General features: G+C 38.7%; 1 protein-coding gene across 5 annotated transcripts in view; it reads left to right on the top strand.

The window, feature by feature from the left end:
- Window positions 1–27098, top strand: part of PCCA (propionyl-CoA carboxylase subunit alpha) — a 290674-nt gene that overhangs the window by 156390 nt on the left and 107186 nt on the right. For all 5 annotated transcript variants that reach the window (XM_061472833.1, XM_061472832.1, XM_061472831.1 and 2 more), the window contains one exon: window positions 8787–8889. In XM_061472833.1, coding sequence (XP_061328817.1) covers window positions 8787–8889 — 103 coding nt within the window. The remainder of the gene's footprint in view (window positions 1–8786; window positions 8890–27098) is intronic.

Below are 27098 nucleotides of genomic sequence, written 5' to 3'. Positions count from 1 at the left end.
TGAAGAAACAGTGATGCATTCAAGAAGATACTATCATATAACAGGATGGAGGCAGCACTGGATTTCAAGCCAAGATTATCTTTTTTTCCCCCAAAATTAAAGTTTAAAATTTTGTTCTAATATGTGTGTGTTCTCCTGCAAATGATGGAATGATTTTTCAGATGTGCTGCGTCGTGCAGTATTCTCGTTGCTTTCAACTGAAAGGAGCTGGCAGGTGCTAAGCACGTCTTAGCTCTCTTTTTTTATTGTGGCAACTAAACAAGGGGGTTTGAGCCTGAATTTAACTATCATGTTTTGTTTACCTTTTAATCTCTGGCCCAATATCTGAATGAGTTTGTGGGTTTGAGGGAGTGGAATTGCAGAAATTGTCACTAAGATCAAAATCTCTATGTGAATAAAGAATTCTTCAATATGTAATCTAGCTGTCATGACAAGTGGATTTCTATTTCGTGATGAGGAGCTGATACTCTCACTATATGTGTTTGACTTTTGATTAGTTCTAATCCAGTCCTGTGAACTGAATGCCCATCTGTGGCTGGTGTGTGCTGCATGCAGTTCTGGAGTCAGGCTTCTGTCTGTCTAGCATCAGACAGGAATCTGGTTCCTGTGTCCTGAGACTGTTCTGCAATGTGATCCAAACCAGCATAAGTGCAGATGATTGGAATGGTTTGCTTTGAGAACTACTTGCAATTAACTAAAACACATGTTCTCACACCCTCAATGTTGTCTTGATTACTTCTGAGATATCATACGCTCCAAAACTTCTACTGAAAAATTGTGTGAATAACAAAATCTTAAATTCTGACAAAAGAGAAGATGGATTAAATGTGTTTTGAATTCAGTTTACAGTGCTTAGTGACAATTTAGTTGGAGATTAATAGGCTATGAGTCATGCAGATTTCACTACTGGGATGAGTACAGCATTGAGTTTGGATGTTTCAAAAAATAATTGAGGATGGAGAGTAGTCTTATGTGTAGATATAAAACTGTACGACTGTTACCCTATCAAATTTATCAGTAGGTAATTTTTCATAATTTCAGCTCCATTTTCATATTAGCAGTTTAGAGATTGTTTGCTGCCTATTTTTAACACACAAAGGTAACCTGTAATTTTCTAAACTAAATAGAAAGCAAAAAATAGCACATTATTACTGGGCACAATCATTGTTTGAATGGAGGTGCAGGAAGCAGGCTGCCCCGCAAGCAGCTACAGCCCAATGCCATCATGTTGTATGGAAGAATATAACTGCTGCTGGATGATGCTAACAAGAGCTGAAGTCCTCCCTGCTGTATCACAGTGATTTATTCTGAAGCTCCGAACATTAAAAGAAAGTGAGATAATTATTGTAAGACTATTCACAACTATCTGCAGAATAAGAGAATTAATGAGTTTCCTTGTTCAAGGAAGTACAGGAAAATCTGCACAGGGAAAGGAGTAATTTTCCTTTTGTGGAGTGTATTATAATTTTTTCCTACTTTTCGAAGTGAACTGCTATTAAAAATTAAGGATATTAGAGAGAAACAAAGTTGTGAAGCTACTTCAATGGAGGAGAACTAGCCCAATTTTTTTTTCTTGACAATGAACAGATTTTCAGATGTTTCTATCTTCAACAATTATCAGTATGCACAGCTCAGTATGGTTGGCTAATCTGGTTAAACACACCTCTTGCAAGTAGGTTTTCTTTGGTAAATAGTTTTTCTGATTTAGGAAAGATGGTATGAAGGAACAGATCAGAACACAGACTTGTAAATTATATGTAAAACAAATGTATTTTTTCTCTGCTTTTGAACACGATTGGAATCTTCCTTGCTTCTCATCTTACAAATGCTTGCAATGAGAGAAGGAGCAACATCTCTTACAGCATTAATGTTTGTGATGTTTCCTTTTCCAAGAGAAACCAAGCTAAAGTAGACCCTGACATGTCATAGGAGAGGAAATGAGTTTCAGATATCTTGTTTTACATTTATTTATTTGTAGTTTTCAAGGTATGCTGGCATCTGCTGACGGACTGCGCAGTCTGACTGTCCTCTGAAACTGAGAGATTGGGCAGTACTTGCAGCTCCCAGGATTGCTTTGTGTTTTGTCCAGTTTGTTAAATGCAAAGTGCATAGAAATTTCTTGGCATAGGACCAAATGCCAAAACTCTTTGTCCCGGAGGATGCGTCATCAGTCTGCAAAGCTGCATTCTCTGAGTCTTCATGAGTCTGTTGTTCCTTCCTACCATAAGCAGTGTAGGATGGCGAGTCCCCTAATGCCTGCTTGGGCCCTGGCTCTTTCTTGAGATGGGAGGTAGATGTGAACCCTCACAGGCTGAGGGAGACGCACAACCCAGGTCTTTCATTCTCTGGATGTATGTGCAGCAAACATGAATTTGTTATATCAAGATGGGCAACAGCAGCAATCCTGCTTCCTTTGGCTGATGGAGTTAAAGCTAAAGGCCATAAAGGATTTTTCAAGAGGCTTTGAATTGTTGATGTTTGCCTGCATGCCTGGAGCATACTTTGTTCTTCATGCTGTGGAGGCAGCTTTGGCAGAGGAGCTCTTGCATCCTGCCAGGCTGCTGAGGAAGCTGGCTATAAAGCAGTTGGGTCACTCTCTTTGCAGGACTCAACCCCTTGCACACTTGGAGACCCTCAGAGTGGAAGAGGGTGAGCCAGGGTGAGCTCAGGTCATCTGCAGGGTTACTTAACAGTTAAATGAAGATGAAAGGGGTTTAGCCAGACGCTTAGCTATAGGTAGCTAAATTCACCCCAGATTTATAAGATTTAGCTTTAACTGTTTCTTTATTTAGCCTTGATCAGGGGTTCACTGATGAAGGCACTAGAGGTTTTCATTTGGCACTGGATTGCAGGCCACTATGTCAATGCAAATTGCCCAAAAGGCTTCTGTTAAAGGAAGCCTCCAGATGTATGCTGTTTTGCATAAAAGCACAGACCACTCCATAGCATCCTTTTAAAGCAGTGCTTTTTATTTTATAGTTCGCCTTCCATGTAATTTAATTTGTTCCTGTGGTCACTATTCAGGTAGAGTACATGGGTATAAATATACATATTTGTTATTGATCTAAATGAAGTATGTAAGAAAATGTAATGTAAAACCATTTTGACATAACCATTGAGTAATTTTTTCAGCCTTTGTCTGATCAGCTGGCACACAGGCCAGAGTTTATTATTTTGTATGACATGCAGAGCTATAATTTACTCAATAATGGTATATTTTCATACTCATAGTGAACAGGGGCATATGTATGCATATGCACACATAAAGCAGAAAGAAGGAAACCCTATTTTTATGTAAAAGTACATGTGATATGTATAGATGGATCAATCTGAATATATGTAGAAAATGCGTGTGAATAGATGTAGAAAATACTTCCAGTTGCTGAATAAAATATTCCCAGGTTCTTAGGTTCCTTTCACATAATTTTTAGTTCTTAAAATAATCTTGTGAAAGTGCTGCTTTTATCTTCTCTATGCAAAGATGAACTTTTATGTTGGAAAGTGTTGAAAGTACTCAGATAGTAAAGCTTAGATTTTTGTTTTGTTTGGCAGTACACTTCTGTTTAGAATTCTTTTAATCTAATCATTCCCTGCTTTTATATTCATCTGATAGTTGAAGGTTCTGTGAAGGATATTTCTTTGTATATGAACTTATTAAACCAATAATGCTTAAAAATGTGAGGTTTACTTCCCTTTTTCCTTTTCTTTTTTTTTTACATCACAAGATAGGTTCTTGTTTGAGTTGTTAAATTTCTATTTGCCTTTCTTGAGTTTTTTGGGGGGAGGGCAGAGAAAATAAGAAACAATTTATATGGTAGATCTAAAGTTTCATTAAAATTGCTTATGCCCTGTCCCAGGCATTTTAAGTGGGCCATCTGTCTAAACATCTCTCCATTTTTTTCTGATCATTTCCTCAACTTATTCATGAGCCATGGGAGGGCTCCTTTGTAGTCTCCATGTAGCTGGTTCAGTCTACCCCCACTGAATACATCTATGTGCTTGCATAACATATCTTTTCACAGTGCTGGAAATTCTCTGAACTTGGTTCAGATGAATGGCCCACTTTCTGAAGGTCTTTTTTTCTCCCCCTGCAAAGATTTGTATGCAGAAACTGACCTTGGTGGCTACAGAATCCAGCACATTATTCTTGATCATTTTACAGGCCACCTGCTGTGAAAGTTATGATGAAGGATTTCTTAATGATTCTTTGACCATTAACATTGTTTTAAGTCAATATTTCACTTTTATATAACTGCTGAATAGGTAATTGCACAATTGAAAAACAGCTTTACCCAGTATCATATAATGTAGTTTTCAAACGGTTATAATCTTTCATAATGGGCGAATTTGTTACGATAGTTTGGGATTTCTCTGTGTTTACATAAAGTATTATGCAGCAAAAATACCAGAAGAGAATTTGTAAGGTTTTTCCCCTCAGTGTCAGAACTAGTATTTTGAATTGGAAGTAAAAAAATCTATACTCAATTTCCTGACACTTTAGGAGCTGGTGACATTTATCATAGCTCATTACATCATCAACAGTAATTGGGAGAGGGGAGTTTATTTGCCACAAACTGCAGAAAATTGTAGTTATATTGAGTTCCTTCTACCTGATTGGTTGATGACCATCAAAATAGTCGGGCTGGGGCAGAGTTATTACTTGACGTGCTTTTGTGAATGTCTGCTTTCCTTCGTTGTTTGTTTTTGACTAGAATAGATAATAGTTTAACTAGTGTCTGTTTTCTGTGAGCGCAGTAAGTATGTGTCGATCTAAAATTTTTAGCAGTTGTCTGCTTTCCTCCCTGAAAACTTGTAAAGAAAGCAGGGGCTGTAATTGCTGCAATATTATGAAGTATCTCCTTCCCTCCCTCCCTCTCTGTCTCTCATGGCAGTTGGGGGTAAAAGGGACATAATACACTGTGCAGTGTATGAAATAAATTATGTGACCACGACATCATCTGTAGTTGAACAAACAGCATCAGAGGTTGAAAATAAATAACCAAGCAGGCAAGCACTGCTGGTTTTTCTTCTCACACCACTTACATGTTTTTATAACTTCAACACTTTAACGTAATGCCTTTGTGACTTAGAGCCAGGCCATCACCCTACTCTTCATCTGTGCCCTATTGCTCATGATACTTCCTTTTCAAAGTCAATATGGAGTAGAGAGGTTCAGAACTGCCCATTTCTGTATGGAAGGCATTAATAACATTCTTTTCCACCCACCTCCTGTCTTTGTGGCCATGGTGCTGCCTTTGCTTTCTCCTTCTTTTGTGTGTAATGATCTTGGCAAAGGACAGCAGTGCACAGTTCTCTGTGGCCCCACTTCCCATTCACCTTACACTCATCTTGCTGCTAAAATTGTGTTTCTTCCTGCAGCCAGTGATCTTTATATGTAAATAAAGTAATTTTTTTTCATGTTACGTTGATTGCCAAAATTGTAAGAAGAAAGGGAGGGCATGTTACACCCCATGGAAAACATACTGTGTGGATTTAGATTAGTTACTGAGAGGAAGTTCTTTACTTGTAAGGGTGGTGAAACACTGGCACAGGTTACTCAGAGAAGCTGTGGGTGCCTGTCTCTGGCAGTGTTCAAAGTCGGGTTGCATGGCTTTGAGCAGCCTGGTCTGGTGGAAGGAGTCTCTTCCCATGGCAGGGAACTGGGTGAGCTTTAAGGTCCCTTCCAACCCAAACCATTCTGAGATTCTGAATCTAAGGCTGGAGGGGAAGTGCCATAAGATTTTGTCTTTTATGATGGCAAAAATGATGCTATTTTTTCCTTCAGTATTTTTTTTCCCCTGTAAATAGAATAAGTCAGATTTCAGCCCAGTATGTAGAATTTTAGAAGTTTTTTGAAACTGACCAGAAGTTTGGGGAGTTTTCCATGAACAAGTGGAAAATACATTCGAAAGTCCAGATGTTTTCCCTTTGGAGGACTTAGATCTGAGTTCTCAGCTAAGGAAGCATCCTTGGCCAAGAACAAAGAGATTATTTCCCATGCACTGGGGCTTCTCAGACAATAAAAAAAAAAAAACAAACCCCACCAAAAGATCCCTTTTTTAGGCTGATAGAAAATCCTGCATTTCTAAAGTAGTTCACAGACTTGAGCAGCTTCCTTTCCATATCCAAGAAACTTGGACTTAGATGCTCAATTCTGGGCTTTGTGATCCTTACCAATATGAACCACACACCCCCCTCCCCCCTCCCTGAATCCCATCAGGGTTGTATCTACTACAAGGTAATTTATTTGAAAGGAATTTGATTTAATGAAGAAAAAGTAGGATTCTCATGGTCTAGTGTAAATGTCTGTTTTAGCCAGTGTAACTGTAGGTTACAGTTGCAAAGCCACAAGCATTTGATTAGCGGAGGTCAAAAATGTCTTTGTGCAAATGGATCTAGGAGTTTCAGGAGGGAAGTACAACTTGCTACGTGCTTGGTATTAGATGGAGCTCTGGACCTTGCCCTCCTGGCCACCAGTGTTGCAGAGAGGGGAATTATGTGCCTGTGGGGCTGTTTGAAAGCCAGGCAAAGCAGTGATCATAGTCATGCCTTTCAAGAGGTGTGCATCCTGTTTGGAGATACACTTGACAAAGCTCAGCAAGACAAGACCGAACAAAAATAATCCCTGCTGGAGAACAAGACTGTCTTTCCTTTGATGGCCAATGGCCAGATTCATGAGGTCACTTCCAGTCGAATGCAGTATGACGCAGGGCTGTGCCAGCAAGCTTATAAGGAATCTCATGCCACCAGTGAAGTGGATCTACTAAGCTGTGTTTGAGATGAGGTCTTACCTTGTACAAGAAATGCTGTAACTATGAAGTTGCTATGAACCACTAAATCCCATTGGCTATTACAGTGGAGTACCATAGAGAGTATAGCCAGGCTCTGCCAAACCCCTGCTACATTCCTCCTTCCTGGTGCTCTGATACCAGGAAGTGCAATGAAAACATCTCTCAGTTTGCTGCCTGCTACCTGTGCAGGAAATTCCTGTTCCTATTCTTCAGGAACTCTTGTGTCTGTCACATTTCCTATCGGCCAGTCTAAATGTTTTGGTGACATACAGGAATTTCAAGACAAGGTGCTGAGAAATGTCATTGCACCCAATAAGTAATAGATATTTCCTCAGATTTGTTGTTTTGACAGTTGTGGCTGTATATTAAATGTGACAGGTAACACTTAGCATCTTTACTGTGGGAGCTGGTTATTTTCAGTATCTGTTTACATGAATTCCATGGGTCGTGATACTTAGAGGTGTGTTAAAATGTTTGCTGGCGTAAGCCTTACTTGCCTTGGATCCAGAAGTAACAAATGATAAGCATGCATCTGTTTGTCTTTATTTATTAAATATATTTAGTGTTCCCATTTCTCCTTTTCAGGCACGTTGCAAGGCACAATTTTTAGACACTATCTGCCTAGTTAGGTACCCGTTAGGTACTTGCTTAGATTTCAGGTGCTTAAAAACTCAACCTTCTTAAAATGATTGTTGAAATACTTAGCAATTCAGTGTGTTATCTTTGGCTTAGGCAGGTAATTTTGCCTCCTGTGGCCTCTGGAGGAAAAGGCCTTCTCCCTGTTGATTCCGCAGGGAACCCGAGCACTTCCTATGGGGAGATGTGGTTCATTGGGCATCTGAATCCTCAGGAGGATGCATGTGACATATCACAGAAATACATGTTCCCAAGTTTTTAGACTCTGAAGCTGCAGTAAAATGTAGTAAGCTCTATAATGTACTATAGATCAACATTATAGCAGAAATTACCCTTAGAAGAGGCCTAAAGGTGATGAATTTATGTCTGTTTCTTACAAAGAGTCTAAATGTGTGTGTCAGGGTGGAAGAAAAGCTATTCCAAAATAATGTGTCTTTGTTTTAGGGGGGTTTAAACTCCACATTCATACCTTCTCTTTAGGCTACATGGTGCCTGTGGATGCTAATATCCGGCATCCACTCATCAGAAAAATTGTAGGATACCTTCAAACACCAGTTGTTACAACAAAGTGGAAGAGACTTGAAAAGTTAGGCTGAGGAAACTGAAACTGAGTATACATTTAAGTAAAATAGCTGCAAATTTCTTGTTTCATTCTGAACTTCCAAGAATGGAGACTCAGGTCTCATTCATTTGCTGTCAGGTGTGCTTCTTTAAGCTGAAGTTTAAAAGATTTGGGTTTCTTCTGTAACTGGATAACTGGTGCAGCCACGGAATGCTGCCGGAATAGGCATAATCCTGCATGTGGACTGTGATGATATATCATTATTTTTTTCAGTTTGCCTGAGCAGCTCTGTGGATGAGATACTCTAAAGTGTATATTAATTACAAAATTACTTGCATTACTGTTTGGCTGAATCTTTTGTCTGTAATTGGGCTTTAATTAAGGTTTACTGAGAATCAGATGAAAGAAATAGTGATTATATTTTGCCCTTAAAAAGGCTGCTCCAGCTATCACTGTTGCTATTCTGCCAACCCACTTTCTCATCTGCTTTTCATCTGTTTGAGCTAATTCTGCAGCAAGCGCTGGCTGTATTCAAGAGCCTCCTATAACTTTATCAGTGTACCCAGTGTGTCAAGGCAAATCTAGAAAGAAAGCAGAGTGTATTTTCTCCTTATATGCCATTTGACAGAAAAATGTATTTAGGATTTTTTTTTTCAAGTATGCTCTCCAACTGTGTCTATAGATTAATGATATTTTATATCCTTCATGACCATCCTGTGAGGCAGGCGCTTCTGGTTAAAATGGGAGAAGCATGAAATCTCTGTTAAAAATTCTTCTTCTGTGTGTTTCTTTTTTAGAATTCCTATTGCCAAATCAAAGAGAAGTAGCTGGGAGCTTTCTGTGCGTCTAGGAGATGGAATTTACCCAGCTGCAGTTTCAAAGGATGGCTCATCATTTTCTGTAAGTTCTGCCCATTTTTTAAGCAATTCAATGTATTGAGTCAATATGCATTATTCTTGACACCTACTAAAATTCTCTGTCTGTTCAGTGACTATAGACGTTTATTATGTCTTTAGCAGGCATTGCTGTGAATTACAAAACAAGACTTTGTTAATTAAATAGTGCTAGTGTACAAAGATTTTCCTCTGCTCATGCTTGTGGATAATTTTTTCATCTACTTGTTTATTAAATTAGTTTTCTAATTAATGACCCTGTTTAGTGTCTTGTATAGAAGTATGGTCTTATGCTCTTACGCTACATGGATGAGAGCAAGAAAATCAGTGCAATGTCAACAAAAGTTAGATTAGCTTAAGTTAGTGATTAGAAAAAAAACAAACAAAGAACCAAGCATGTTGGATGCGTAATTGTACTGGGATGGAATTATTCAGTGCTTCGGTAAAACCATATGTGGTCATAGTAAAATGCCAGGGTTTCAAGATGTGCCTAGGTCACTTTGGTTGAATGTGTATAAACAGTTGTTTTTACAAATATTCTAATTACTTAAGTGCTTAACCTTTTCCATGTGAAAGGCAGAAAGGCAGACCATTGCAGTAGAACACTAATGCTGTGTTAAGTAATTCAGCTGTTCAGCAGGATAAAGCCAAGACACAAGCTGGTTGGACTGGAGAATTGAGAAGGTAGATTTATAGAGAGAACTACTTTTTAAGTCTGTTAATGGTCGTTCCACAGTCAAATTGAGCTTCTTCTTTTTATTGTTTTATTTATTTATATATTTAAATAGATGGTTGACTTGCACAGTTTCTGTTGACTCTTAGGCAAAGGTTTATGAAAGGGTCTAAAGAGGTCAGTTTTTTTTTGAATCACTGAAAAACAGGACTATGAGGAATCCCAGAAGTCCTCTAGTTTATCACTGCAGCTGTTTTCAGTGAAGATACGCAAGAAGAGTAGAAACTTCTGCAGCATCTGCTCCATGATATTTTTTACAGTCATGATGTTCACACCTATGTTGCATTCAGAATCCTGAGATTTCTTTGAAAATGGACATTTAAAATAATATCTCATATAGTGAAGACAGTATTGTCTCAGTGATTCACTTTTGCTCTACTGGAATGTCAAGGTAAGCTGTATGACTTAGTTGAAACTGGTCATCTTTTTAAATGACTGTTTTCACTGACATGAATTGAGGTAATGAAAACCTAGCACTTTTAAATTTTTTTATTTTTATTTTTCTTGCCTAACTGGGGCAACAAGATGCTTAATCAACATCATTTCTAATATTACCTTTAACCCCGTCACACTGTATTCTGCACACATTCACAATGAATGTGAGAGTATGAATAGAAAGTAGGGATGCTTTCTGTTCCATGTGGATCATAGGTGCACTGTAAAAAGGATATGGAGGAAATCAGTCATTGTGGTCAGCACATTTAAAAATTTTCTCTTGCAAGTGTACTTCTTCAAATGTGAAAGGAAGTGGTCAGTTGTATTTCTTAAAGAATTGAAGGAGGTCATGAACAACTATTTTCTCAGTATCTAATTTATTGTGTTGTTGCTTCATGGTAGTGATATGTTACTCATGGACTGGTGCTTCAGGGATGAAGGCCATGTCTGCATGCGGTTTTTTACTGAATTAAACTTACGTAATGGCCCTAACAGGCATCCTGTGAACTGAGATACAACCCAGTGCTCAAGCCGTAAAACACTTCTGTCAGATTTCAGACCAGTTTGGAGTTGGACTAGCACTGGTTTGTGTGACAGGCATAGCTCTTTCCAGGAGCAGGCATTGCCTCCAGCCTTTCCACCTTTTTGTTGCAACATCACTACTAAGAGTGGTCAGCCTGTAGCTGCCTGCTGCTGCAGTGGGAAGGACACAGAGTGGCTGGTAGTGGCTGTGGGTGTTGCACATGCCCTTTCTGCTGTGAGCTCAGAGATCTAATTCCCATAGCTGGACCTCCCCAAACTAGGAGTTTCATTTAGCACAACTAATTACACAAGCATGTTTTGTGCACACATGTTTTTTTTGAGAGATTCACTTCAGTTTCATTATCTAGGCTCTAAGCATCCTTTTATGCTTTGTCAGCTGTGAAGGTAACTGAACATACAATCACATACATGAGTCAGTCCTAGATGCCATGTGCAGCTGATTTGTAAACTGCACTGTTTCTCCAGGAGGTACTGGCTCTGATAATGAAATGCTATTGCTGCTAGTTTATCATTTTAACGTACAGAAAATCATTCTCACCTATACCACAGTCCAAATGTGCATCTTAGTTTAAATGGAACTGCTAAACAATTCTGATGGCTTGTATGAGCACTGCAGATAGTATAGGTCCTGTTTAACAAGGCATATATGGAGTCCGATTTCTGGTCCTGTGGTTTGTTATTCAACAGTAATGAATGTGGAGGATCCTGCTAATGTCCTTGCATCCCTGTAGTATGATGCTGTTATTACCGAAGGCGGCAGAAGTACCCCTGGAGAGCTGAGCACACTCAGTGTCATGGATGAAGGGGTGCATAAGCAATAGGGAGGAAGTAGGGGCATCGGGTAGGGTACGTCTGCATGCCCTTAAAGTTGGGCCAGAGGGATTGGCGACAGCAGCTTTTGCATTCTGATTCTACCCTAACCATCGGAGAGAGATAATTCCTCATTTACCTGCCTCTGGAAAATTCCTTAGCTGGTGAAACAAGTCACAGAAGGTGGATTTCACTGTAACCAGAGGTCTAACTCACTTAAACCTTAAAGTACAGTGTATTAAAATTGACTCCAGGGGTTGGGTTTGCAAAAAGCAGATATCTGGTTTTTGAATTCCAGGGTTGTTAACTTATTTTTCATTGTTACTGGATAAGTAGCAGAAGACATGTTATTCTTTAGTAATAATTTTCATTTTGCTGGGGTTCTCCTGTGACTGTGCTACAGACAGAGAATATAATAAAAACAACACAATCAGAAATCTTCTCAATTATTATTCAAAGCTTTATAATGGAAAAAACAATTGCCTTAAAACTTCAAAGAAGAAAAGCCATAGACTAGGATCAAGAAATCTTGTTTCTGATCAGGAGGTATAACATACCATCAGAAAAAAAAAAAGGAAAGAAAAGAAAAAGGGGAAATCCAAAGCTTTCTTTATGAACTTTGCTGTCAGAAACACAAGCCTCACTTTTTGAACTCCTGCGTTTGGTTTTTGCTCTTAAGTTGGTGTGACATGGGCTCCTGACTTTGTGGGTTGTGTCCCCTTGTGGCTTATGACAAAGATAGCTAAATCTGTGGTGCAGTTAGATAGCCCAGTGGGAGGGCCACCTTCACATTCCCCTTCAGAAGTTTACTCCAGCTGCAAACTGTGCATTGCAGCAGCAGTGTTCGCATCCTGATTTACTTTGTTTACCACTGGGACTCTTCCAACAGTGACTCCTTTCTTTTTTTCCGTAACTCTTTCACTCTTGCCAGCCGAAACCTCCCCACCTCACAGTATGCAGTGCTCTGCTCTCTGTGCAGGGAGTGTGAGCAGCAGGCTGCTCTGTGGTTCCTGCTGTTTGCAAGCAGATCATTCGTCAGCATCTCGATCTATGGGTCATCTGTGGTTTTCTTCGTTTATCATGAGAATCTTAATGAATTGTGCAGTGTTAACTGCTCTTTGCTGCTCTTTATTATTCAGGATTTTTGAGTTTTGTAACCATCTGGTTTTGACCATTTTATTTGTAACAGAGGTCCTCGATGCAAGCTGGCTTTGAGCCACTTTGGAGGCCTTGCTTCCCCAAACTGAGGAATTAAAAAGGTAAATGCAAACAAAAACAGTACAAACAAAAATTTGTTTCCAATAGAGGCTGAAAACTTTTTGTCAATTCTAGTTTGATATTTTTTTTCTTTTAAAATAGAAGTAGCTCTGTCATCATTCTGAGGCAAGCTACATATATGCTAATGCTTCATTTTGCATAAAATCAGTATACTGGAATTTTCCTCACCAGGCAGTTGTTTCTGGTGATACAACAAACACTTTTGCAATTTAAAAACTCTAATGACCTGACTGGAGAATTAAAATCTAGCAACTTTGTTGAGATCTGCTTGCTTGTGTAATGAGAACTAGCCAAATAAATTCATGTGAATGTCACATACTCTTTTTTCTTTGTTCTTTGTCCTATATATGAATTATTAGAAAAATCTTTAAGCTGCTTGTTCTATATATCCATTTAGTTCTTTGGAGGACAGATAATCAGATTCTGGGCTTTGATTAGTATTCTTATGATGAAAATTTTTCCTTTCATCAATGGAGATCTATCAATCAAGATTATGGCTAAAACAGAATTTGAAGGAAGAATAGTTTACATGAGACTAATGTAGAAGAGCAACAAACGGCTCAGAAGCATCCCATCACCAAACTAGAATCTTTTGTTTAGTTCAATTTCAGACAGGAATCTTCATCCTACCGTTTTTGATTGCTAATCTGGCTATGAGGTTTGTTTGTTTTATGATTTTCATTGATAAAAAGACTTGATCTGGTTTTGCTGGTGAAGGTTGGAGTCTCTTTTTTCTTTATAAAGCTTGAGTGTTGTCCAGAGTACCGAAGAGTGGCAAGACAAAAGCAAATGGGAGCCTACATATATTGAGTAAATCTGGTAGCTGTGTGGTTTCCCTGCACTGTACTAAGTTGACTCTTCAAAGCCAGATGTCAGCCACCAATGAGGTGTGGGATCAGAGTATGGTGGCTTTGTTGCCTCTTTGCAGACTTTGGTGACTAAGGAGCTGCTCACAGCCAGAGTGGAGTCCCTTTGCTAATGGTATGCTGGGTGGGAGCTGCCCTCCCCATTGTGAGCAGCTCCTTAGTCACCAGTGTGTATCAGACTTCAGTGTCATGGACAGCCATGAGCCCACCTTCTCCAATGTGGATGGATTTCATGTAGGTAATATGCTTAAAATGTAGAATGAAAATAATAGCAAAGAAGGTAAGTGGCCTAAGAAAGGGGTAACATAAATACATTGGAGCAGGTATCCAGTAGTAAAGTTCAATTAACTGGATCTACCACTGTATAATTTTCATTCAAGAAAAGAAAGATAAGTAATGAACATGACTGTGGTGCAGTCCTTTCACTGATCTAATCCATCCTCCCTACTTCCTTCAGTGTTCTTCAATTTTATTTTTCTGCTATGAGTGTGACTTGAATTAGACAACTAAAGAACAGTTTGTATTATTATCTTTGTGGTGGAGGAGGTGGTAGAAAAAGGGATGGGTCATCTTGTGTTCTGTCTACACCTCTGCTTTCACAAAAGCAGAATGAATGAATTGAAAGGCTCAAATTATGGGTACCAGCAGTAAGTAGTTACACTTTAGAAGGTACAGTCATGTTTCTTTTTGCTTGAAGTTTGTCGCTGTATGCATAGATTGAGGACCTAATTTTAGTTCAACAAGGAATTTGCTGCTGTATTTTATGCAGTAAACTGCATTCTTGAAAACTTTTTTGGCATAATCAGTTTTCCCATTCGTTGCTATTGTATAGGGATCTTCTGTCTTGAGAATTCTTTATTGCTGATTTGTGTGATTTCTCTGCAAGTAATTGTTATTCTCCTTTTTCATGTTTGAAAACAGCCCTTTCTGTACGGGTTCTTCATCTCTGTGTAGATGCATACCTTCCCACACCACTTAGAATCATCCTTTCATCTGTTTAGTTGACAAAGAATTTCCAGATGTTTTTACTTATAAAGTAGCTTCTTATCATTGAAGTTGTGGTGAATGAAAGTTGTTTGTTTTGGCTTTTCTTAAGTGTAAGGTGAAATAGTTCAGAAGTGACTTTGAGCAAATGGAAATTTGATACATTTCCAGAGGGACCTGTGTAGGTCAAACACTCAATAAGAGGAGAAAAAGCTTAATTACTTTTTTTAGATTGCTACTAGAATAGGCTACCATTTTCACAAAGTGTTGAGTCATCATGTCCTAAATTCAAATTTAAGAACAGATAAATATAGTACAAACATGAAATCTCTATGAAAATTTGTGAAGCTTGTTCAGCCCAATGAGAAAGGAACAGTTTTATGGATGGTTTTGAAAAATATTCTTCTGCCCATATTTTTCATGAGAATTAAAGAATTTATTAGGTATCTGTGTATGTGGAAAATTGGCCTATGTACTGCTTAGTATTTGCAAAGGAAAACCTATTGTATAATACATAAATGCGAGCATAACAGTACAAATCTAATGCATTGTTGTCATTGTTATCTGAATACATCCTTTATCATCAGCGTGCAGTAGGTACATATTTATCTGCATGCTTTAATTTACTTAGTGAATTCATGTATATCTAGTTATGATTAATCTTTGACTTCAAATTAAAATGTAATAAACATTTAATTAGGAGAGCTCTGCTGTATTCATTTGCTGTAAATTTTATGACTAAGTTGATTTTAAAATTACGGTGTGAAATACTTTCTTTGTTTCATGAATTATCTTCAGGGGGAGGGAAAATGCTTAAGAAGAAGTATCACCCAAAAATCAAACTAGGTGCAGCTGAACTATGCAAAGTATAAGGTGTAAAAGCAATAGCGTAATGAAAAATCAGAGCAATGATACAGAAAGCTGCTGTAAGCAAACGTAGTCCACATTTAATTCCTCATACACAAATGTGAAGAGAGTAGGATCATAATTCAGTGCATATTAAGTTCTGTCTCTCCAGTAGTACATAACATTAAATAACATTGCCCAACTCTATCAGTATAAAATTAATAATCTTGTTAGGAGAATGAATAAAATACCAGAATTATTATTAGTGGTATTTTAAATTTCTGGTATGCTTCAGGCAAATGATAATATATAACTAACTGGTCATACAAAAGAAATATGAGGGCTGTATTAATAGGGGTGAAAAGCAAATACCAGTAGGAATTAAAACAATAGGAGGGGTAGCCAGTAGAGTTACAAATTAACATATATCCCCAGGAGACATAAATGAAGATTTTCTGGTTAATATAGTTCTAAATATATATCATTATACATTGGAATGTTATATATGCGATAGTTTTATGTATAGAATAAAATGCATGGTTATTCCAGTGTCATATATTAGTTTGATTGAAGGGAAAGTGCATGTGTAAAGGCACCACTGGAGAGGGCAGATAATCCTTACAGCTGTAAGCAGAAAATTTTTCCTGCCTTTTTCCAAGTGGTTTATATTTTACTTGTAGAGTAGCGCACAAATTCTCCATTGCAGTACATGTGCAGTTATGCAAACAAACCTCTTCACTACCAAGTTCTATAGGTTGTATACCTACAAAGTCTGTTGTTCTAGAGGTTGTGTACTTACTTTTACCCTTTTAATTCAGTTTCAAATCAAGAGCATTTTCTGATTGTAAGACTTAAGTGTTTTGTATAATGGCAATTGTATAATGAAGTATGCGTAAAATAGCTCTGTGGCAAGAGAGAAATTGTTGATTTGCACCCTTGTAAACCATTACCATTATCACTGGGCTATAGTGGTGCTCCTACTTGTTGGCTGACTCTGTGGCTTTACAGATCCTGCATTTCCTTCTCTACAGTGGCAGATCTACTGGAAGGGTTGAAGCTGCCCTGTCCTATCTGGTGGTGTGGGGACAGCTTCTCCTGGGAGGCAAGCACTGCACACTTGAATCCTTCAGTCTGAGGAGAGGCCTGGTCCTCATGTTCTGACTCTGTGGGCAGGAGCTTTAATTGCTACATTTCTGTGGCTGCTGATGTGTTTTTTAAATGAAAGTAGTCTTGGCCTCAGTATCTTGTTGTGAACTCTGTGTTTCTGGTATGCATTTCTGCTCTGCTGCATTGAGTCTCTCTCAGAATTTAAATGCTGGGACATATTAAATGTGATAGAGGTAAAACTGCTTAGGTAAATATTAAGTATACCCATATAATATTTCTGTGTACTTATATTAGGCGTGCTTGTGTACAAAGCAAAAAGAGAAGCGGAGTGTATTTGGATTGCATGTTTACATGCCAGTTTAGTAGCAAGTACATGTAGGTGCCTGGTACAATAGGTGTGTGTCTGCTTTGTAAAGAGAGATTGTTGGCTTGGGTTTGTATATCTTGGATTAGTTTATTCACACAGTACTCTACAAGCGTATGGAGAAAGTATCTACAAAGGTGAGAACTAAAAGTTACATGGAAAGTAATTAATTAATTGTGTAGCTTTAAATATGCTTTCCCCTCTGCATCAGTGTCATAGCTTGCTTATAGTAGTTTTTGGAGATCTGTACTTCTGCCTCAAAACTCACAGTAGCATATGGTTTGGCACTGGCATGTAGCCTATAAGAAAAGTTTAAAAAGAAAATGCAATGAAAGGTCTTGAGATGCTAAATATAAAATATTTTAAAAGCCAGTGTGATCAGTTTGGATAGTTATTTTCCCTGTGTTAGGGTCAGACTTCTCTTCATTGTTTTAAGGCATAGTTCTTAAAAGGCAGAAAAGGAGATAGGTTTTTACAATGTTTAATTCTAAATTAAGAATTTTACCCACACAGGTGGCTTCGTAGGATGAATTCCTGTGGTATGAAAATTGACATGATGTTCTGCCATGGGTCATGATCCAGTGATTCCAGGAATTCCAGTGAAAAATAAACTGAAATATAAATTAGTAATCTATAACAATACAGAGAAATAACATACCATTTTCTTTCTTCAGAAAGTCTTGTTTCTGGCATAACAACATGCAGTGTGTCCTGCCATCCTTCCAGTCCTTCTGTGGTCTTTTGGTTTAAGACTGACAACTCCTTGGGGCATACATGTTGTCTTCAGTTCATTTGTATGCCATGCACACTTCAGATCCTGCACCACAACATTAATGGTTTCTAAAAAGAATGCTTACGTGAGCATCACTTGGATGCTTTCCTTTACCATTGATTCTGCATCCAACAAAACTGGAAAGAAAAAGCCAAACCAACTCCTCCCTGCCCTCAAAACCCCCTCCAACTTCCCAACCCCCTGCCCAAATTTTGTAGAATGAATAGGTTAAAAAATGTTGTGAGCTCCTCCTGCTGGTTCGGGAGTAGCAAGAGTTACATTTAAAAGCAAGCTAATATAATGTTAAGCGCCTGGCTTGTTATCACAAAAGCCATAGTTAACTCTGCAGCCCCTGGATGGTGTTTCATCTTTAATTCTGTTGTCTGGGTAAATCTCAGCATGTTTAATATTCAGTATGATAGTCTAGTTTGGGATCTCTTGATGCTTTGGCACAGGGGGGAACTGTAAGGTCGTTGCCACTTTGAGTTGCTTTCTTAGCTCTAAATTTCTTCGCTGCTTTTTTTTCCCCTTTAATTTAATTTTTAAGTAAAGCAGACTATTAACATTACTTTAATGTAGCTTTTATGGCTTATGAAAAATCATGCTGCTGTAGTGGATAGATGTACGTCAGCTGTGACTAAATGTTTTGATGTAGTCTTCTCAAAAGATAGACTAGAAGAGCTTTCCTTTGAAATATGTGAAGCAGTTTTAGACACAGCTTCTCAGATGGATCTAATTAGTCTTTCATATGGACTGGATGTCCATTTGTTGCAGCTGAATTCTCATTTCATTCACCCGTAACTAGAAACACCTCGCTTCAAACGTGTTTCTTCAAAGAAAGAAGGGTTTAGGGTTCCATGTTTTACTGCTTTTTGATGTTGGTTTCCCTTTAACTGAGAAGACCTTATGTTTATACAACTGTTATTATTAAGAAAACATAGCTTTGTTCATGAGAGTTCATTTGGTATCAGTGTTGGCTATTGGTAGGAGTTGGAGATCTGTGCAATAGATCTTGCTATATGAGACTAGTGGGACAGCTGTATGTCTAGCTATTAAGCTTGTTGTAACAAAGATTTGAATGCAGCCGGGGAACCTGGGTTATGGGAGAATGAAAATTAAGATTAGAGGTACAAACAAGTCTTATCAATGGATAGCAGTCCTATTTATTATTAATATACAGTAGTCACCAAAGAGACATTGTACTCTGTGCTGTTCCCCATTTAGGACGTGCTTACATGACACAGTCTAGGACAGTACAAAGGAACCAATGTGACTAAACTTGTTTGGGCAGTGCTGCATTAATGAGGCTGTACTGCTCCTGGTTGAACTAACTTGTGAAGAGCTGGCATGCATACGTCCACGTGACGCTGCATTGTACCATCTTGTGACATCTCTGCAGCAAAGAATATTGTGAAAGCTGTAGTGGTAAATATGTGATTGATCAGTGTAAAATATTCAGTGAATGATACTTCAATACTGCTAGGGTTGATTCTGAAGGAAAATGAGTGGAAGGCAAGGAAACAGATACTCCACCTGTGTTTATTCCCCACTGGCTGCTTTGTGGGCATGGCATCCTTTAGACTAAGAGGAACTGGTTTGCAGAAACAGGGCGATGGTGCTGGCTTTACACCCTCTTCCCAGCAGTTTAGTTGGTCTGGTTTTGCCAATGTTGATAGCTATTCACCTCTTCTCTTCCCTGTCAGAGGAAGGACAGTCCAGCCCAATTGCCTCAGATGGGACATGTTGATAAAAAAGGAGAGAGTGATGTGGTCTGTGAGCAGTCTGGCACTAGCAGGACTGGCTGCTCTGTCTCTTGGGTCCTCATTACTTGTCCAGTTGATGTAACTGCAGCAGACTTGCGTGTCTGTTAGGAAACTAGTTTCTGCTCCTAGCCTCACCCAGTCATTTCCTTCATTTGCCTCTTAGCATGTCATCTCTTTTAAGCCCTTTGCTTGTCCACAGGTGGCTTCATGTTCACATTTGTCCTGCCAAAAAGCAGGTCTGGGGCTGCATACAGGTTGGCCAGCTTGACTGCTGGGTGACAACCTAATTGTCCTTGTCTGCCCAAGAGCTGAATGGGGGCACTCATTTTATTCTCTGTGCAGCTTCTCATTCTCATAAAACTTGAATGGATTTTAATGTTTTGTTAATACTGACCAGTCAGTGAGTTCAGAAGTCAAGTATGTGGTGGGGATTTAGAGGAGGGACTAGCAAATAGACAGTGCAGTTTGTTGTCTCTTTCTTTTTGTGATCAGTTAAGAAAGAGAGCAAGGCTGTTCTGAATGCAGGAGGAGGCAAATGATTTTAAATTATTAACAATGAATTACATCACTGTCTGTGGCTCATAAAGAGAATAAAAAAGGAATCTGATTCAAGTGGCCATAATCTACTGCTTATGGTTTATTTCATTTTCAAGAGGAAATCTACAGATCTCTAGGACGTACAATAAATTCAAGTCAACTGGAAACTGAGATAAACCTATAGCTCCATCATTCTAGAATTATTTCAGGTAATCTTATGTGCACCAGTCTTTATTTCAAAGGTGGTTCTTGCAGTTCCAAAATAATTTAGATTTTAGGAGTGCCAGGGGTAAGGTGTGCATTTTGCAATAGCTTTAACTATGACTGAATGCAGAATCCTTTTGCTGTTCAGTGTATTATATAGGCCAGCTCTGGGCATTTCTCGTAATTTGTGAAGTGATGCAGACTGTTGTCTATAGACCTTTGTTCCATTTGTTACGGAAATGTGAAGAGAAACAATGTATAAGGGTATGGTAGGAAGAGAAGGGTCAGTTTTGTGGTAAACGGGGCTGTGTGTTGATGTCTGTCTTTGCCTCTGCCAAAGTCTTTCACAGATGATAGCCAAATCTTTGAAACCATACTTTCTAAATGCAGACAGTTCTGCATGGTTTTCATTCTCTGAGCCTCAAACTTTGCACTGGAATCAGTCATAGAAACACTGAATACTTACAGCTGCTGGGGAGATCACTGCTATCAGAATATTTAAAATTACCAAACCAAGTTCTCTGCACTCTTAAGTTTTCATATGCATCATCTATTTAGTATGGTCTTTCTAAACTGTAATCTATTGATGTCTTGCCTCTAATAGATGGTGTGGGAAGATGGGACTGTGCTGAAAATAAATGGATGTTTCTCTAATGTGGAAGAGTGAAAGCACTGTATACTAAGGGAGATGCAAAAAACATGACGTAAAATCACAGAGTGGTTAAAGGGGCTAGAGGGGCAGGATCACCTCCTTCGACCTGCTGGTCACGCTTCTTTTGATGCGGCCCAGGATATGGTTGGCTTTCTGGGCTGCAAGTGCACACAAAAGCCGGCTCATGTTCACTTTCTCATCAACCAGCATCCCCAAGCCCTTCTCCAGGGCTGCTCTGGATCTCTTTAAACAACCTGTAGGTGGGCCTGGGATTGCCCCCACCCAGGTGTAGGACCTCGCACTTGGACTGGTTAAACTTCATGAGATTGGCATTGGCCCACCTCACAAGCGTGTCAAGGTCCCTCGGAGGGATCTTCCCTTCCCTTCATTGTATCAAGCAAACCATGTAACTTAGTGTCATCAGCAAATGAAAAATACTTCTGTCTGTGGACTATGACTTGAGTAGCATGCATTAAGCCTACCTGAACAATTTGGAGACTAGTTTCATTAATGAATATTGTTCACTAATATGTCCACAGCATTTCAATCTGTTTATAATATGTATACAAAGGAGATGAAGCCAGGTAGTGCTTCATATCTCGAATTGTATCAGTTTGTGATATTTACCATCGCATAAAGGTGGGTCTGAATTTATCAACTCTGTGTGCGTGTAAGAGAGAACTCCTTATGTTCTCATGTATTAGTTCTTCCTCTACCCCGTCATTCCCCTCTTCACAGCTGCCCCCCTTTTTGCTTTGTAATATAATGTTGATGATCTGAGGATTTGTTAGCTTTGTTGGATCCATTAAGGTCATTCCCTGGACCTCTGTGGTGAGCTGAGAAGTGTAATTGCTGCTAAGATGCACATTTTCTTCACAGCACAGTAAGAGCAATGAACAGTAAAGTTCAGGAATTTGAGTTTTATTGCAGACTCCATTTCTAAAGGGTGGTCAGGTATACAGAGATTGTGCCTTCTTCATGTTTGCTTCTTTTTGCTCACTGCTACTAATGTGACAGTTTTCGAGTCCTGCCTCTTCCCAGCCTGTCTCTTGGGCCTGGTTTCATTGTTCTGGCTCGTCCTAGTTTTCGCCCCTCAGTCTTCTCACCTGGTCTATGCCCACTGTCTGGCCAGTCTGAGCCTCCCTGTTGGGCTTCCACATCACCTAGCAATCAGTCTTGGTTCTTTTCTACAGGACCTTCTCCTACATAGCCATGCCCTGCTCCACAGGCTTCAAGGCTTATGTCAGTGCATTGGTCTTCATTTCTATTTTCATTTCCCCAGGCTTCACAATTGTTTTTGCTTGTCCTGTTTCTTCTACCTATTATTTGTCTGGCTAGTCCTTTTTCTGAGTTCACTCTCTCACTCCTTAGATAGTCCCCTGTTTTTCTTCATCCTACCCTTCTAGTCCCTTCTTCCTTGCACAATCAGTGCATGCTTCCATATCTTCCATTCCCTGGAATGGAATGTGTTTCTGTTACTGCTTCCATGTCCTTTCTCCATTTGTAATGTTTAGTCACTTTGTTCAATGAGTCCCCTACTCCTTATTTCTTGCTCCAAATTTTCCTGTTCATCTTTTCTTCACCTTCACTTGACTCCAGTCTGACTTCACTGACACTTCCAGTCTTTGTTACAGTCTGCTTTCTCCAGTCGCGGGACCCTCAGCATCCAGTTTTTGTTGCTTTATACTACTGCTTCCTTCGGTGCTCAGCCCTAGCAGGAGTAACTATTGAAACCACAGAGGTGACAGTCTTACTAGGATTATACTTGACCTGGCATTCTGCACGATTTCAGGAGAAGCCATGTTCAGCCCGGGGCTAGCATGTGTTAAATACAAGGAAGTGTCTTCTAAAAAGAAGTGTGGTGATCTATAGATAGGATTTGGGTTTTGCAATGCATAGAACTCATCCAAAGTTACACAGTTTGCGGGAGGATGGTAGAGATGCATTTCATCAGTATCACTTCCCAGGCAGATTTTCACGCTTCTGTTCCAAAAGGTAAAGGAGCTGTTGCAGCTTTTCACAGAAGTCAGTAGGGTTCAGTAATTTGGCCAATGAGATATTCTTGTTCTGCATCAGAAAATGGCTGCATATTTCTCTGAAATTTTTCCTTTCTGAAATCACTTCTGAACAACTTTTCAACCTAAATAGAGTTCATCTGAGTTGTAAGAAACTGAAAATACTGTGTGATGATGGGAGGAGTCAAATGACTTTGGCACTAAGACTCTTCCTTCCCCCTCACGCTGTCGTTCTGTGTCCCAGACCCAGGCCTTTTGGCAGGCTCTTCCTCTGCTCCTCCCATGCTTCTTCTGTCTTCATTCCAACCTTGTCTTTCTGTTGTGGCTGCTGCCTTGTTTCCACCATCTAACCTCTATCAGCTGCTTCCTTTATTGCCATAATTGCTGTGTATTTTCACACAGTGACCTCTTTGTCACTGTTGGAGCAGGCCAGCAGTTCGATGGTAACAGACTAGTTTGCATGCGGTTTATCCCATTTTATTTTAATATTTTTCTCCTGGCTGATAGGGGAGGAGGAGAACAGTTTAATGAAAAGTGAGTGTGGTTACACTGGTATTTTTATTTTGACGATGGTGAGCTTTGCATATTGTTAATTTATAATGAGCATACTTTTGAGGAACTTAGGGTGTCTTTTATTTCAGTTTTATCATCTAAACTCTCAAAGGAAAGCTACATTGATGGCCAGTCAGCGTAATAGAAACACCAAATGGTTTGGGTCAGAAAGAGCCTTTAAAGATCATCTAGTCCAACCCCTCTGTCAGGGGCAGGGACACCTTCCACTACACCAGGTTGCTCAAGCCCCATCCAGTCTGACCTTGAAAGTTTAATAGGCGATAAGCAAAAATGAAGACTAATTTTGTTGTTTAAAGATAACAGCAGTAAATGAAGAGAAGGGTAGAGGGAGATAGTATGTACAAATCTCAGGAAATGGAGAGCCTGGGCTTCCTTTGTTTAGCAGTTAAACAGACGAAGATCAAAACCAGCCAGAATAGGCTGACCTTGAACAAAAGAACAGCAGCTCTTAAGGTAAACCAGAGAGAAATAGACCCTCTCCCTTACACAGCTAATGGATTTTTCCTGGCTTTGGCAAAGAAAAACTTTCTGAAAGAAGTGAATCAATAGGAATGGAGGGAAAGGACCAAGGGATGGTCATTGCCGATCAATCTGTCTGTCATTCTACCCAAAGACATCAAATCATGCTGGCCTATTATGCGGGCTACATCTGCAATCTAAAGTGAACCAAAGGTGATTTAAGGTTGCTCAGGCTGATCCTGTGGAGTACAAGTATCATTACTTGTTTTATTGTAGTTTATGTCATAAATTCCAGTTCACAATATGTGGTTTTGCTGTGTAAAAATGTGCTTGAAGCAACTGAAATGATACATGACCTTAAGAATGAATGCTTTTAGGATCATTACTGAGCAGGACCTTTTGAGTCTGTTGAACAATCCACATTCCCAGCAGAAGCTGTTTCAGCTAAGGGTGCACCCCAGTAAGTTCAACATTAGCAATGCTTTCCAGAATAGGTGGGAAATTATTTTGAAAATGGCAGTAGGGAGTGTGTTCAGTGTTGCACACAACTCTGGCACTTTTCAGTCATTTGAACTATTAATCTGCTTTATTGGATCAGCCTCGCTCTTTCTATGGAGATGTGCTTTTTTCCTTTTTATTCTTCAGCTGGAATTTTTAATGCTCTCCATTAGTTTATCATTTTAGCAAGTTTACTTCTGGTACAGTTAGCTGGAGTGATTAACAGATGAAATGATTTCAGAATATAAATTCTCATTTGGTCTTCTAGGCTATATTTCGTCTCTGTTGTGTGCCTTTCTAATTACCAGCATATTTCAGTACTTAAAATTAGAATTTTAAAACATGTATATGCATCTTCTCTAGATCAGAATTAAAAATGACACGGGCTGACATGTATTATTTCTTCAAAATGTTCTAATATTGTATTTTCTTTCTCATTTAAGCCTAATTATCTCTTTAAAATGTTAGATCAAGGTTTGTTTTAATTCACATGACTTTTTCACATGGATTTTTCAATGAAGCTATTGTTTGTTTTTTTTTTGTTTGTTTGCTTGTGTGTTTTTTTTCTGTTAAAGCAACACTAGCCTGTGTGTGTTTAAACCGGAAAGTAGTAGTCCAGCTCTGAACCTGTATCAATGATGCCTGTCATTGGCACCAGTAAGGAAGAAAGCTCAATGCAAATTTCGCAACTTGGTCTTATCCCTAACAAATCTCCAAAGAGCAAATAAAAAGTACAGATAACTTTGGGAGCAGTAAGATTTAGACGCAACTTCATGACTTGGGAAAATCTCTGAGTATATCTTACTATGTCAAATCTTTTTGCTTGTTAATTAATGGCATTAAAAACCAATCTGTGCAAAGCACATAGAAGATTAATTAACATTGGGAAGTAAAGAGATGTCTGAGCCTTTCACCTGTAAGGTACCCTTTATCTCCAGCTGAGTTTGCCAGCCTTTAATGCTATTTGTCATCTTCCCCCAACAGGTATCTTGTTATTTTTTTCCACACTGCCCTTTCTATTTTGAATGATTCCTGTAATGCCAATACCCTGTATTAGTCTGTTATCCTCTCCCACTCAAGGCTGTAAATATTTGTTTGGCTTAAGCAAAATATAAAGACACATTTACTTAACTGATGTATACTTCCTTTTAGAAACAATTTAAGGGAGAACTAAAGAAGGTAAAATGTCTGTTCCCAGGTTTAAGGATGTTGTAAACACAGAGTTAAGGCCTATGTATTATGATGCTTTTCATATAACTGTTATTTATAAAGAGGATATTAATTATTTTCTGCTAAAGCAAACACATAAGGAGAGTTCTTCACAAGGCCAGCTTGGATGGGACTTTGAGCAGCGTTGTCCTAGTGGAAGGTGTTCCTGCCCATGGCAGGGGGGTTGGAACCGGATGATCTTTAAGGTGCCATCTGGTCCAAACCGTTCTATGATGTAGCTTTGATACGGCTTTATGGTGCACACCTGTGAGTGTTCTTTACCTATGCAAACAGCCATCTTGGCTTGCACAGTTCGATTTGAAGGAATGAAATGGGTTACGTATATGAGGTACCTTTTAATGAAAGGTTTCTTTATGTGGTGATCATTAGAGCATGTGGGAACTGTCTGGCGTCTTTTAAATGTTAAGTCATGTAATTTTTTTTCTGATGATAAAGTTATGTAATTTGCAAGAAAGGAAAGGCAGGGGTCATTCTGTTTATGCCTATATTGTACACTGATTCTTCTTGTATGATTTTTATATAGATATTCACACTTGTACTTTTATCTTTAAATTTTTGGTGTATGTGTCTAAGTGCACACTTCTATAAATGTATGCATCCTATTTAATAATATTTTAGCACCTTATTGAAAAAGTGTAGTGTTATTACTGTTCCATAGCATCTTAACTCTCTCAGCCAGGAAGAACTGTGGTTTTTTGCATTCTTTTCTTTCTTCTTACACTGGTTATACCTTTTGGCCTTTCTAAAGAAATAAGTTTTGTGTAAACAATCTCTTGGGTTTAGATAACCTTGAGCTTCAGTGATGTAGGAATTCTGCCCCTAGTTGCATGCTGTCCTTTAAATTACATGGAAACCTTATCATCAGCACTGTCTGTTCTGGAAAACTAGGATGTTTTTTCTCCATGTTACAGTGTAAGGCATCTGTATCTATAATAGTCTTCATTTTAGTTGCATGCATCCAAGAATTTTTTGTTGGGCTAATAGTGATGGTGATGTCTTACTTTAAAAGAAGCAATTTTTGCAATACTAGGGATAAGACATAAAATTGTTCATTGTTAAGGGCTTAAGGGTTTTGTTTTCTTTCTGTAAATTTAAGGATAATATGGTTTTATTAAATCATTCTGCATTATGTTGCATGACAGAGAAAACAGGGCTTTTACAGATGTGGGCAACTGACAGTTCATGTATCAGATCTGACACAATGAAATGGATTATTCTGTGATCATGGAAAGCTCTAAAATACTTGCACCATTACTGAAACTTTGTGGTACATGCAGCTTTATAATTTTGTTATCCTTTTACTGTAAATAGGTGATAAGTGGTTTTAATTGCTTGAGAAAATATTTAAATGTTCTTTTAATTGATCATTGATTGCTGATTCATGAAAGGATTCTAATCATATCAAAGATTCTTCTCAGTGGGGAACAGATGATTGTTGGCTGCTGTTACTTAATGGATCAGAAGCATTCTTGTCTGGTACAAAAAGCCTGCCTAAGATATCTCTCCACTGAAAAAAACTTTCTTCCCAAACTGCTTGGACATGCAAA

This window comes from Pezoporus flaviventris, unplaced genomic scaffold, assembly GCF_033815535.1.
Source record: "Pezoporus flaviventris isolate CSIRO_AGI_PZ_B2104156 unplaced genomic scaffold, CSIRO_AGI_Pfla_v1 ptg000072l, whole genome shotgun sequence".
Lineage (NCBI taxonomy): Eukaryota > Metazoa > Chordata > Aves > Psittaciformes > Psittacidae > Pezoporus > Pezoporus flaviventris.
The sequence above is the reverse complement of the archived record's forward strand: the minus strand, read 5'-3'. Positions and strand labels throughout refer to the sequence as shown.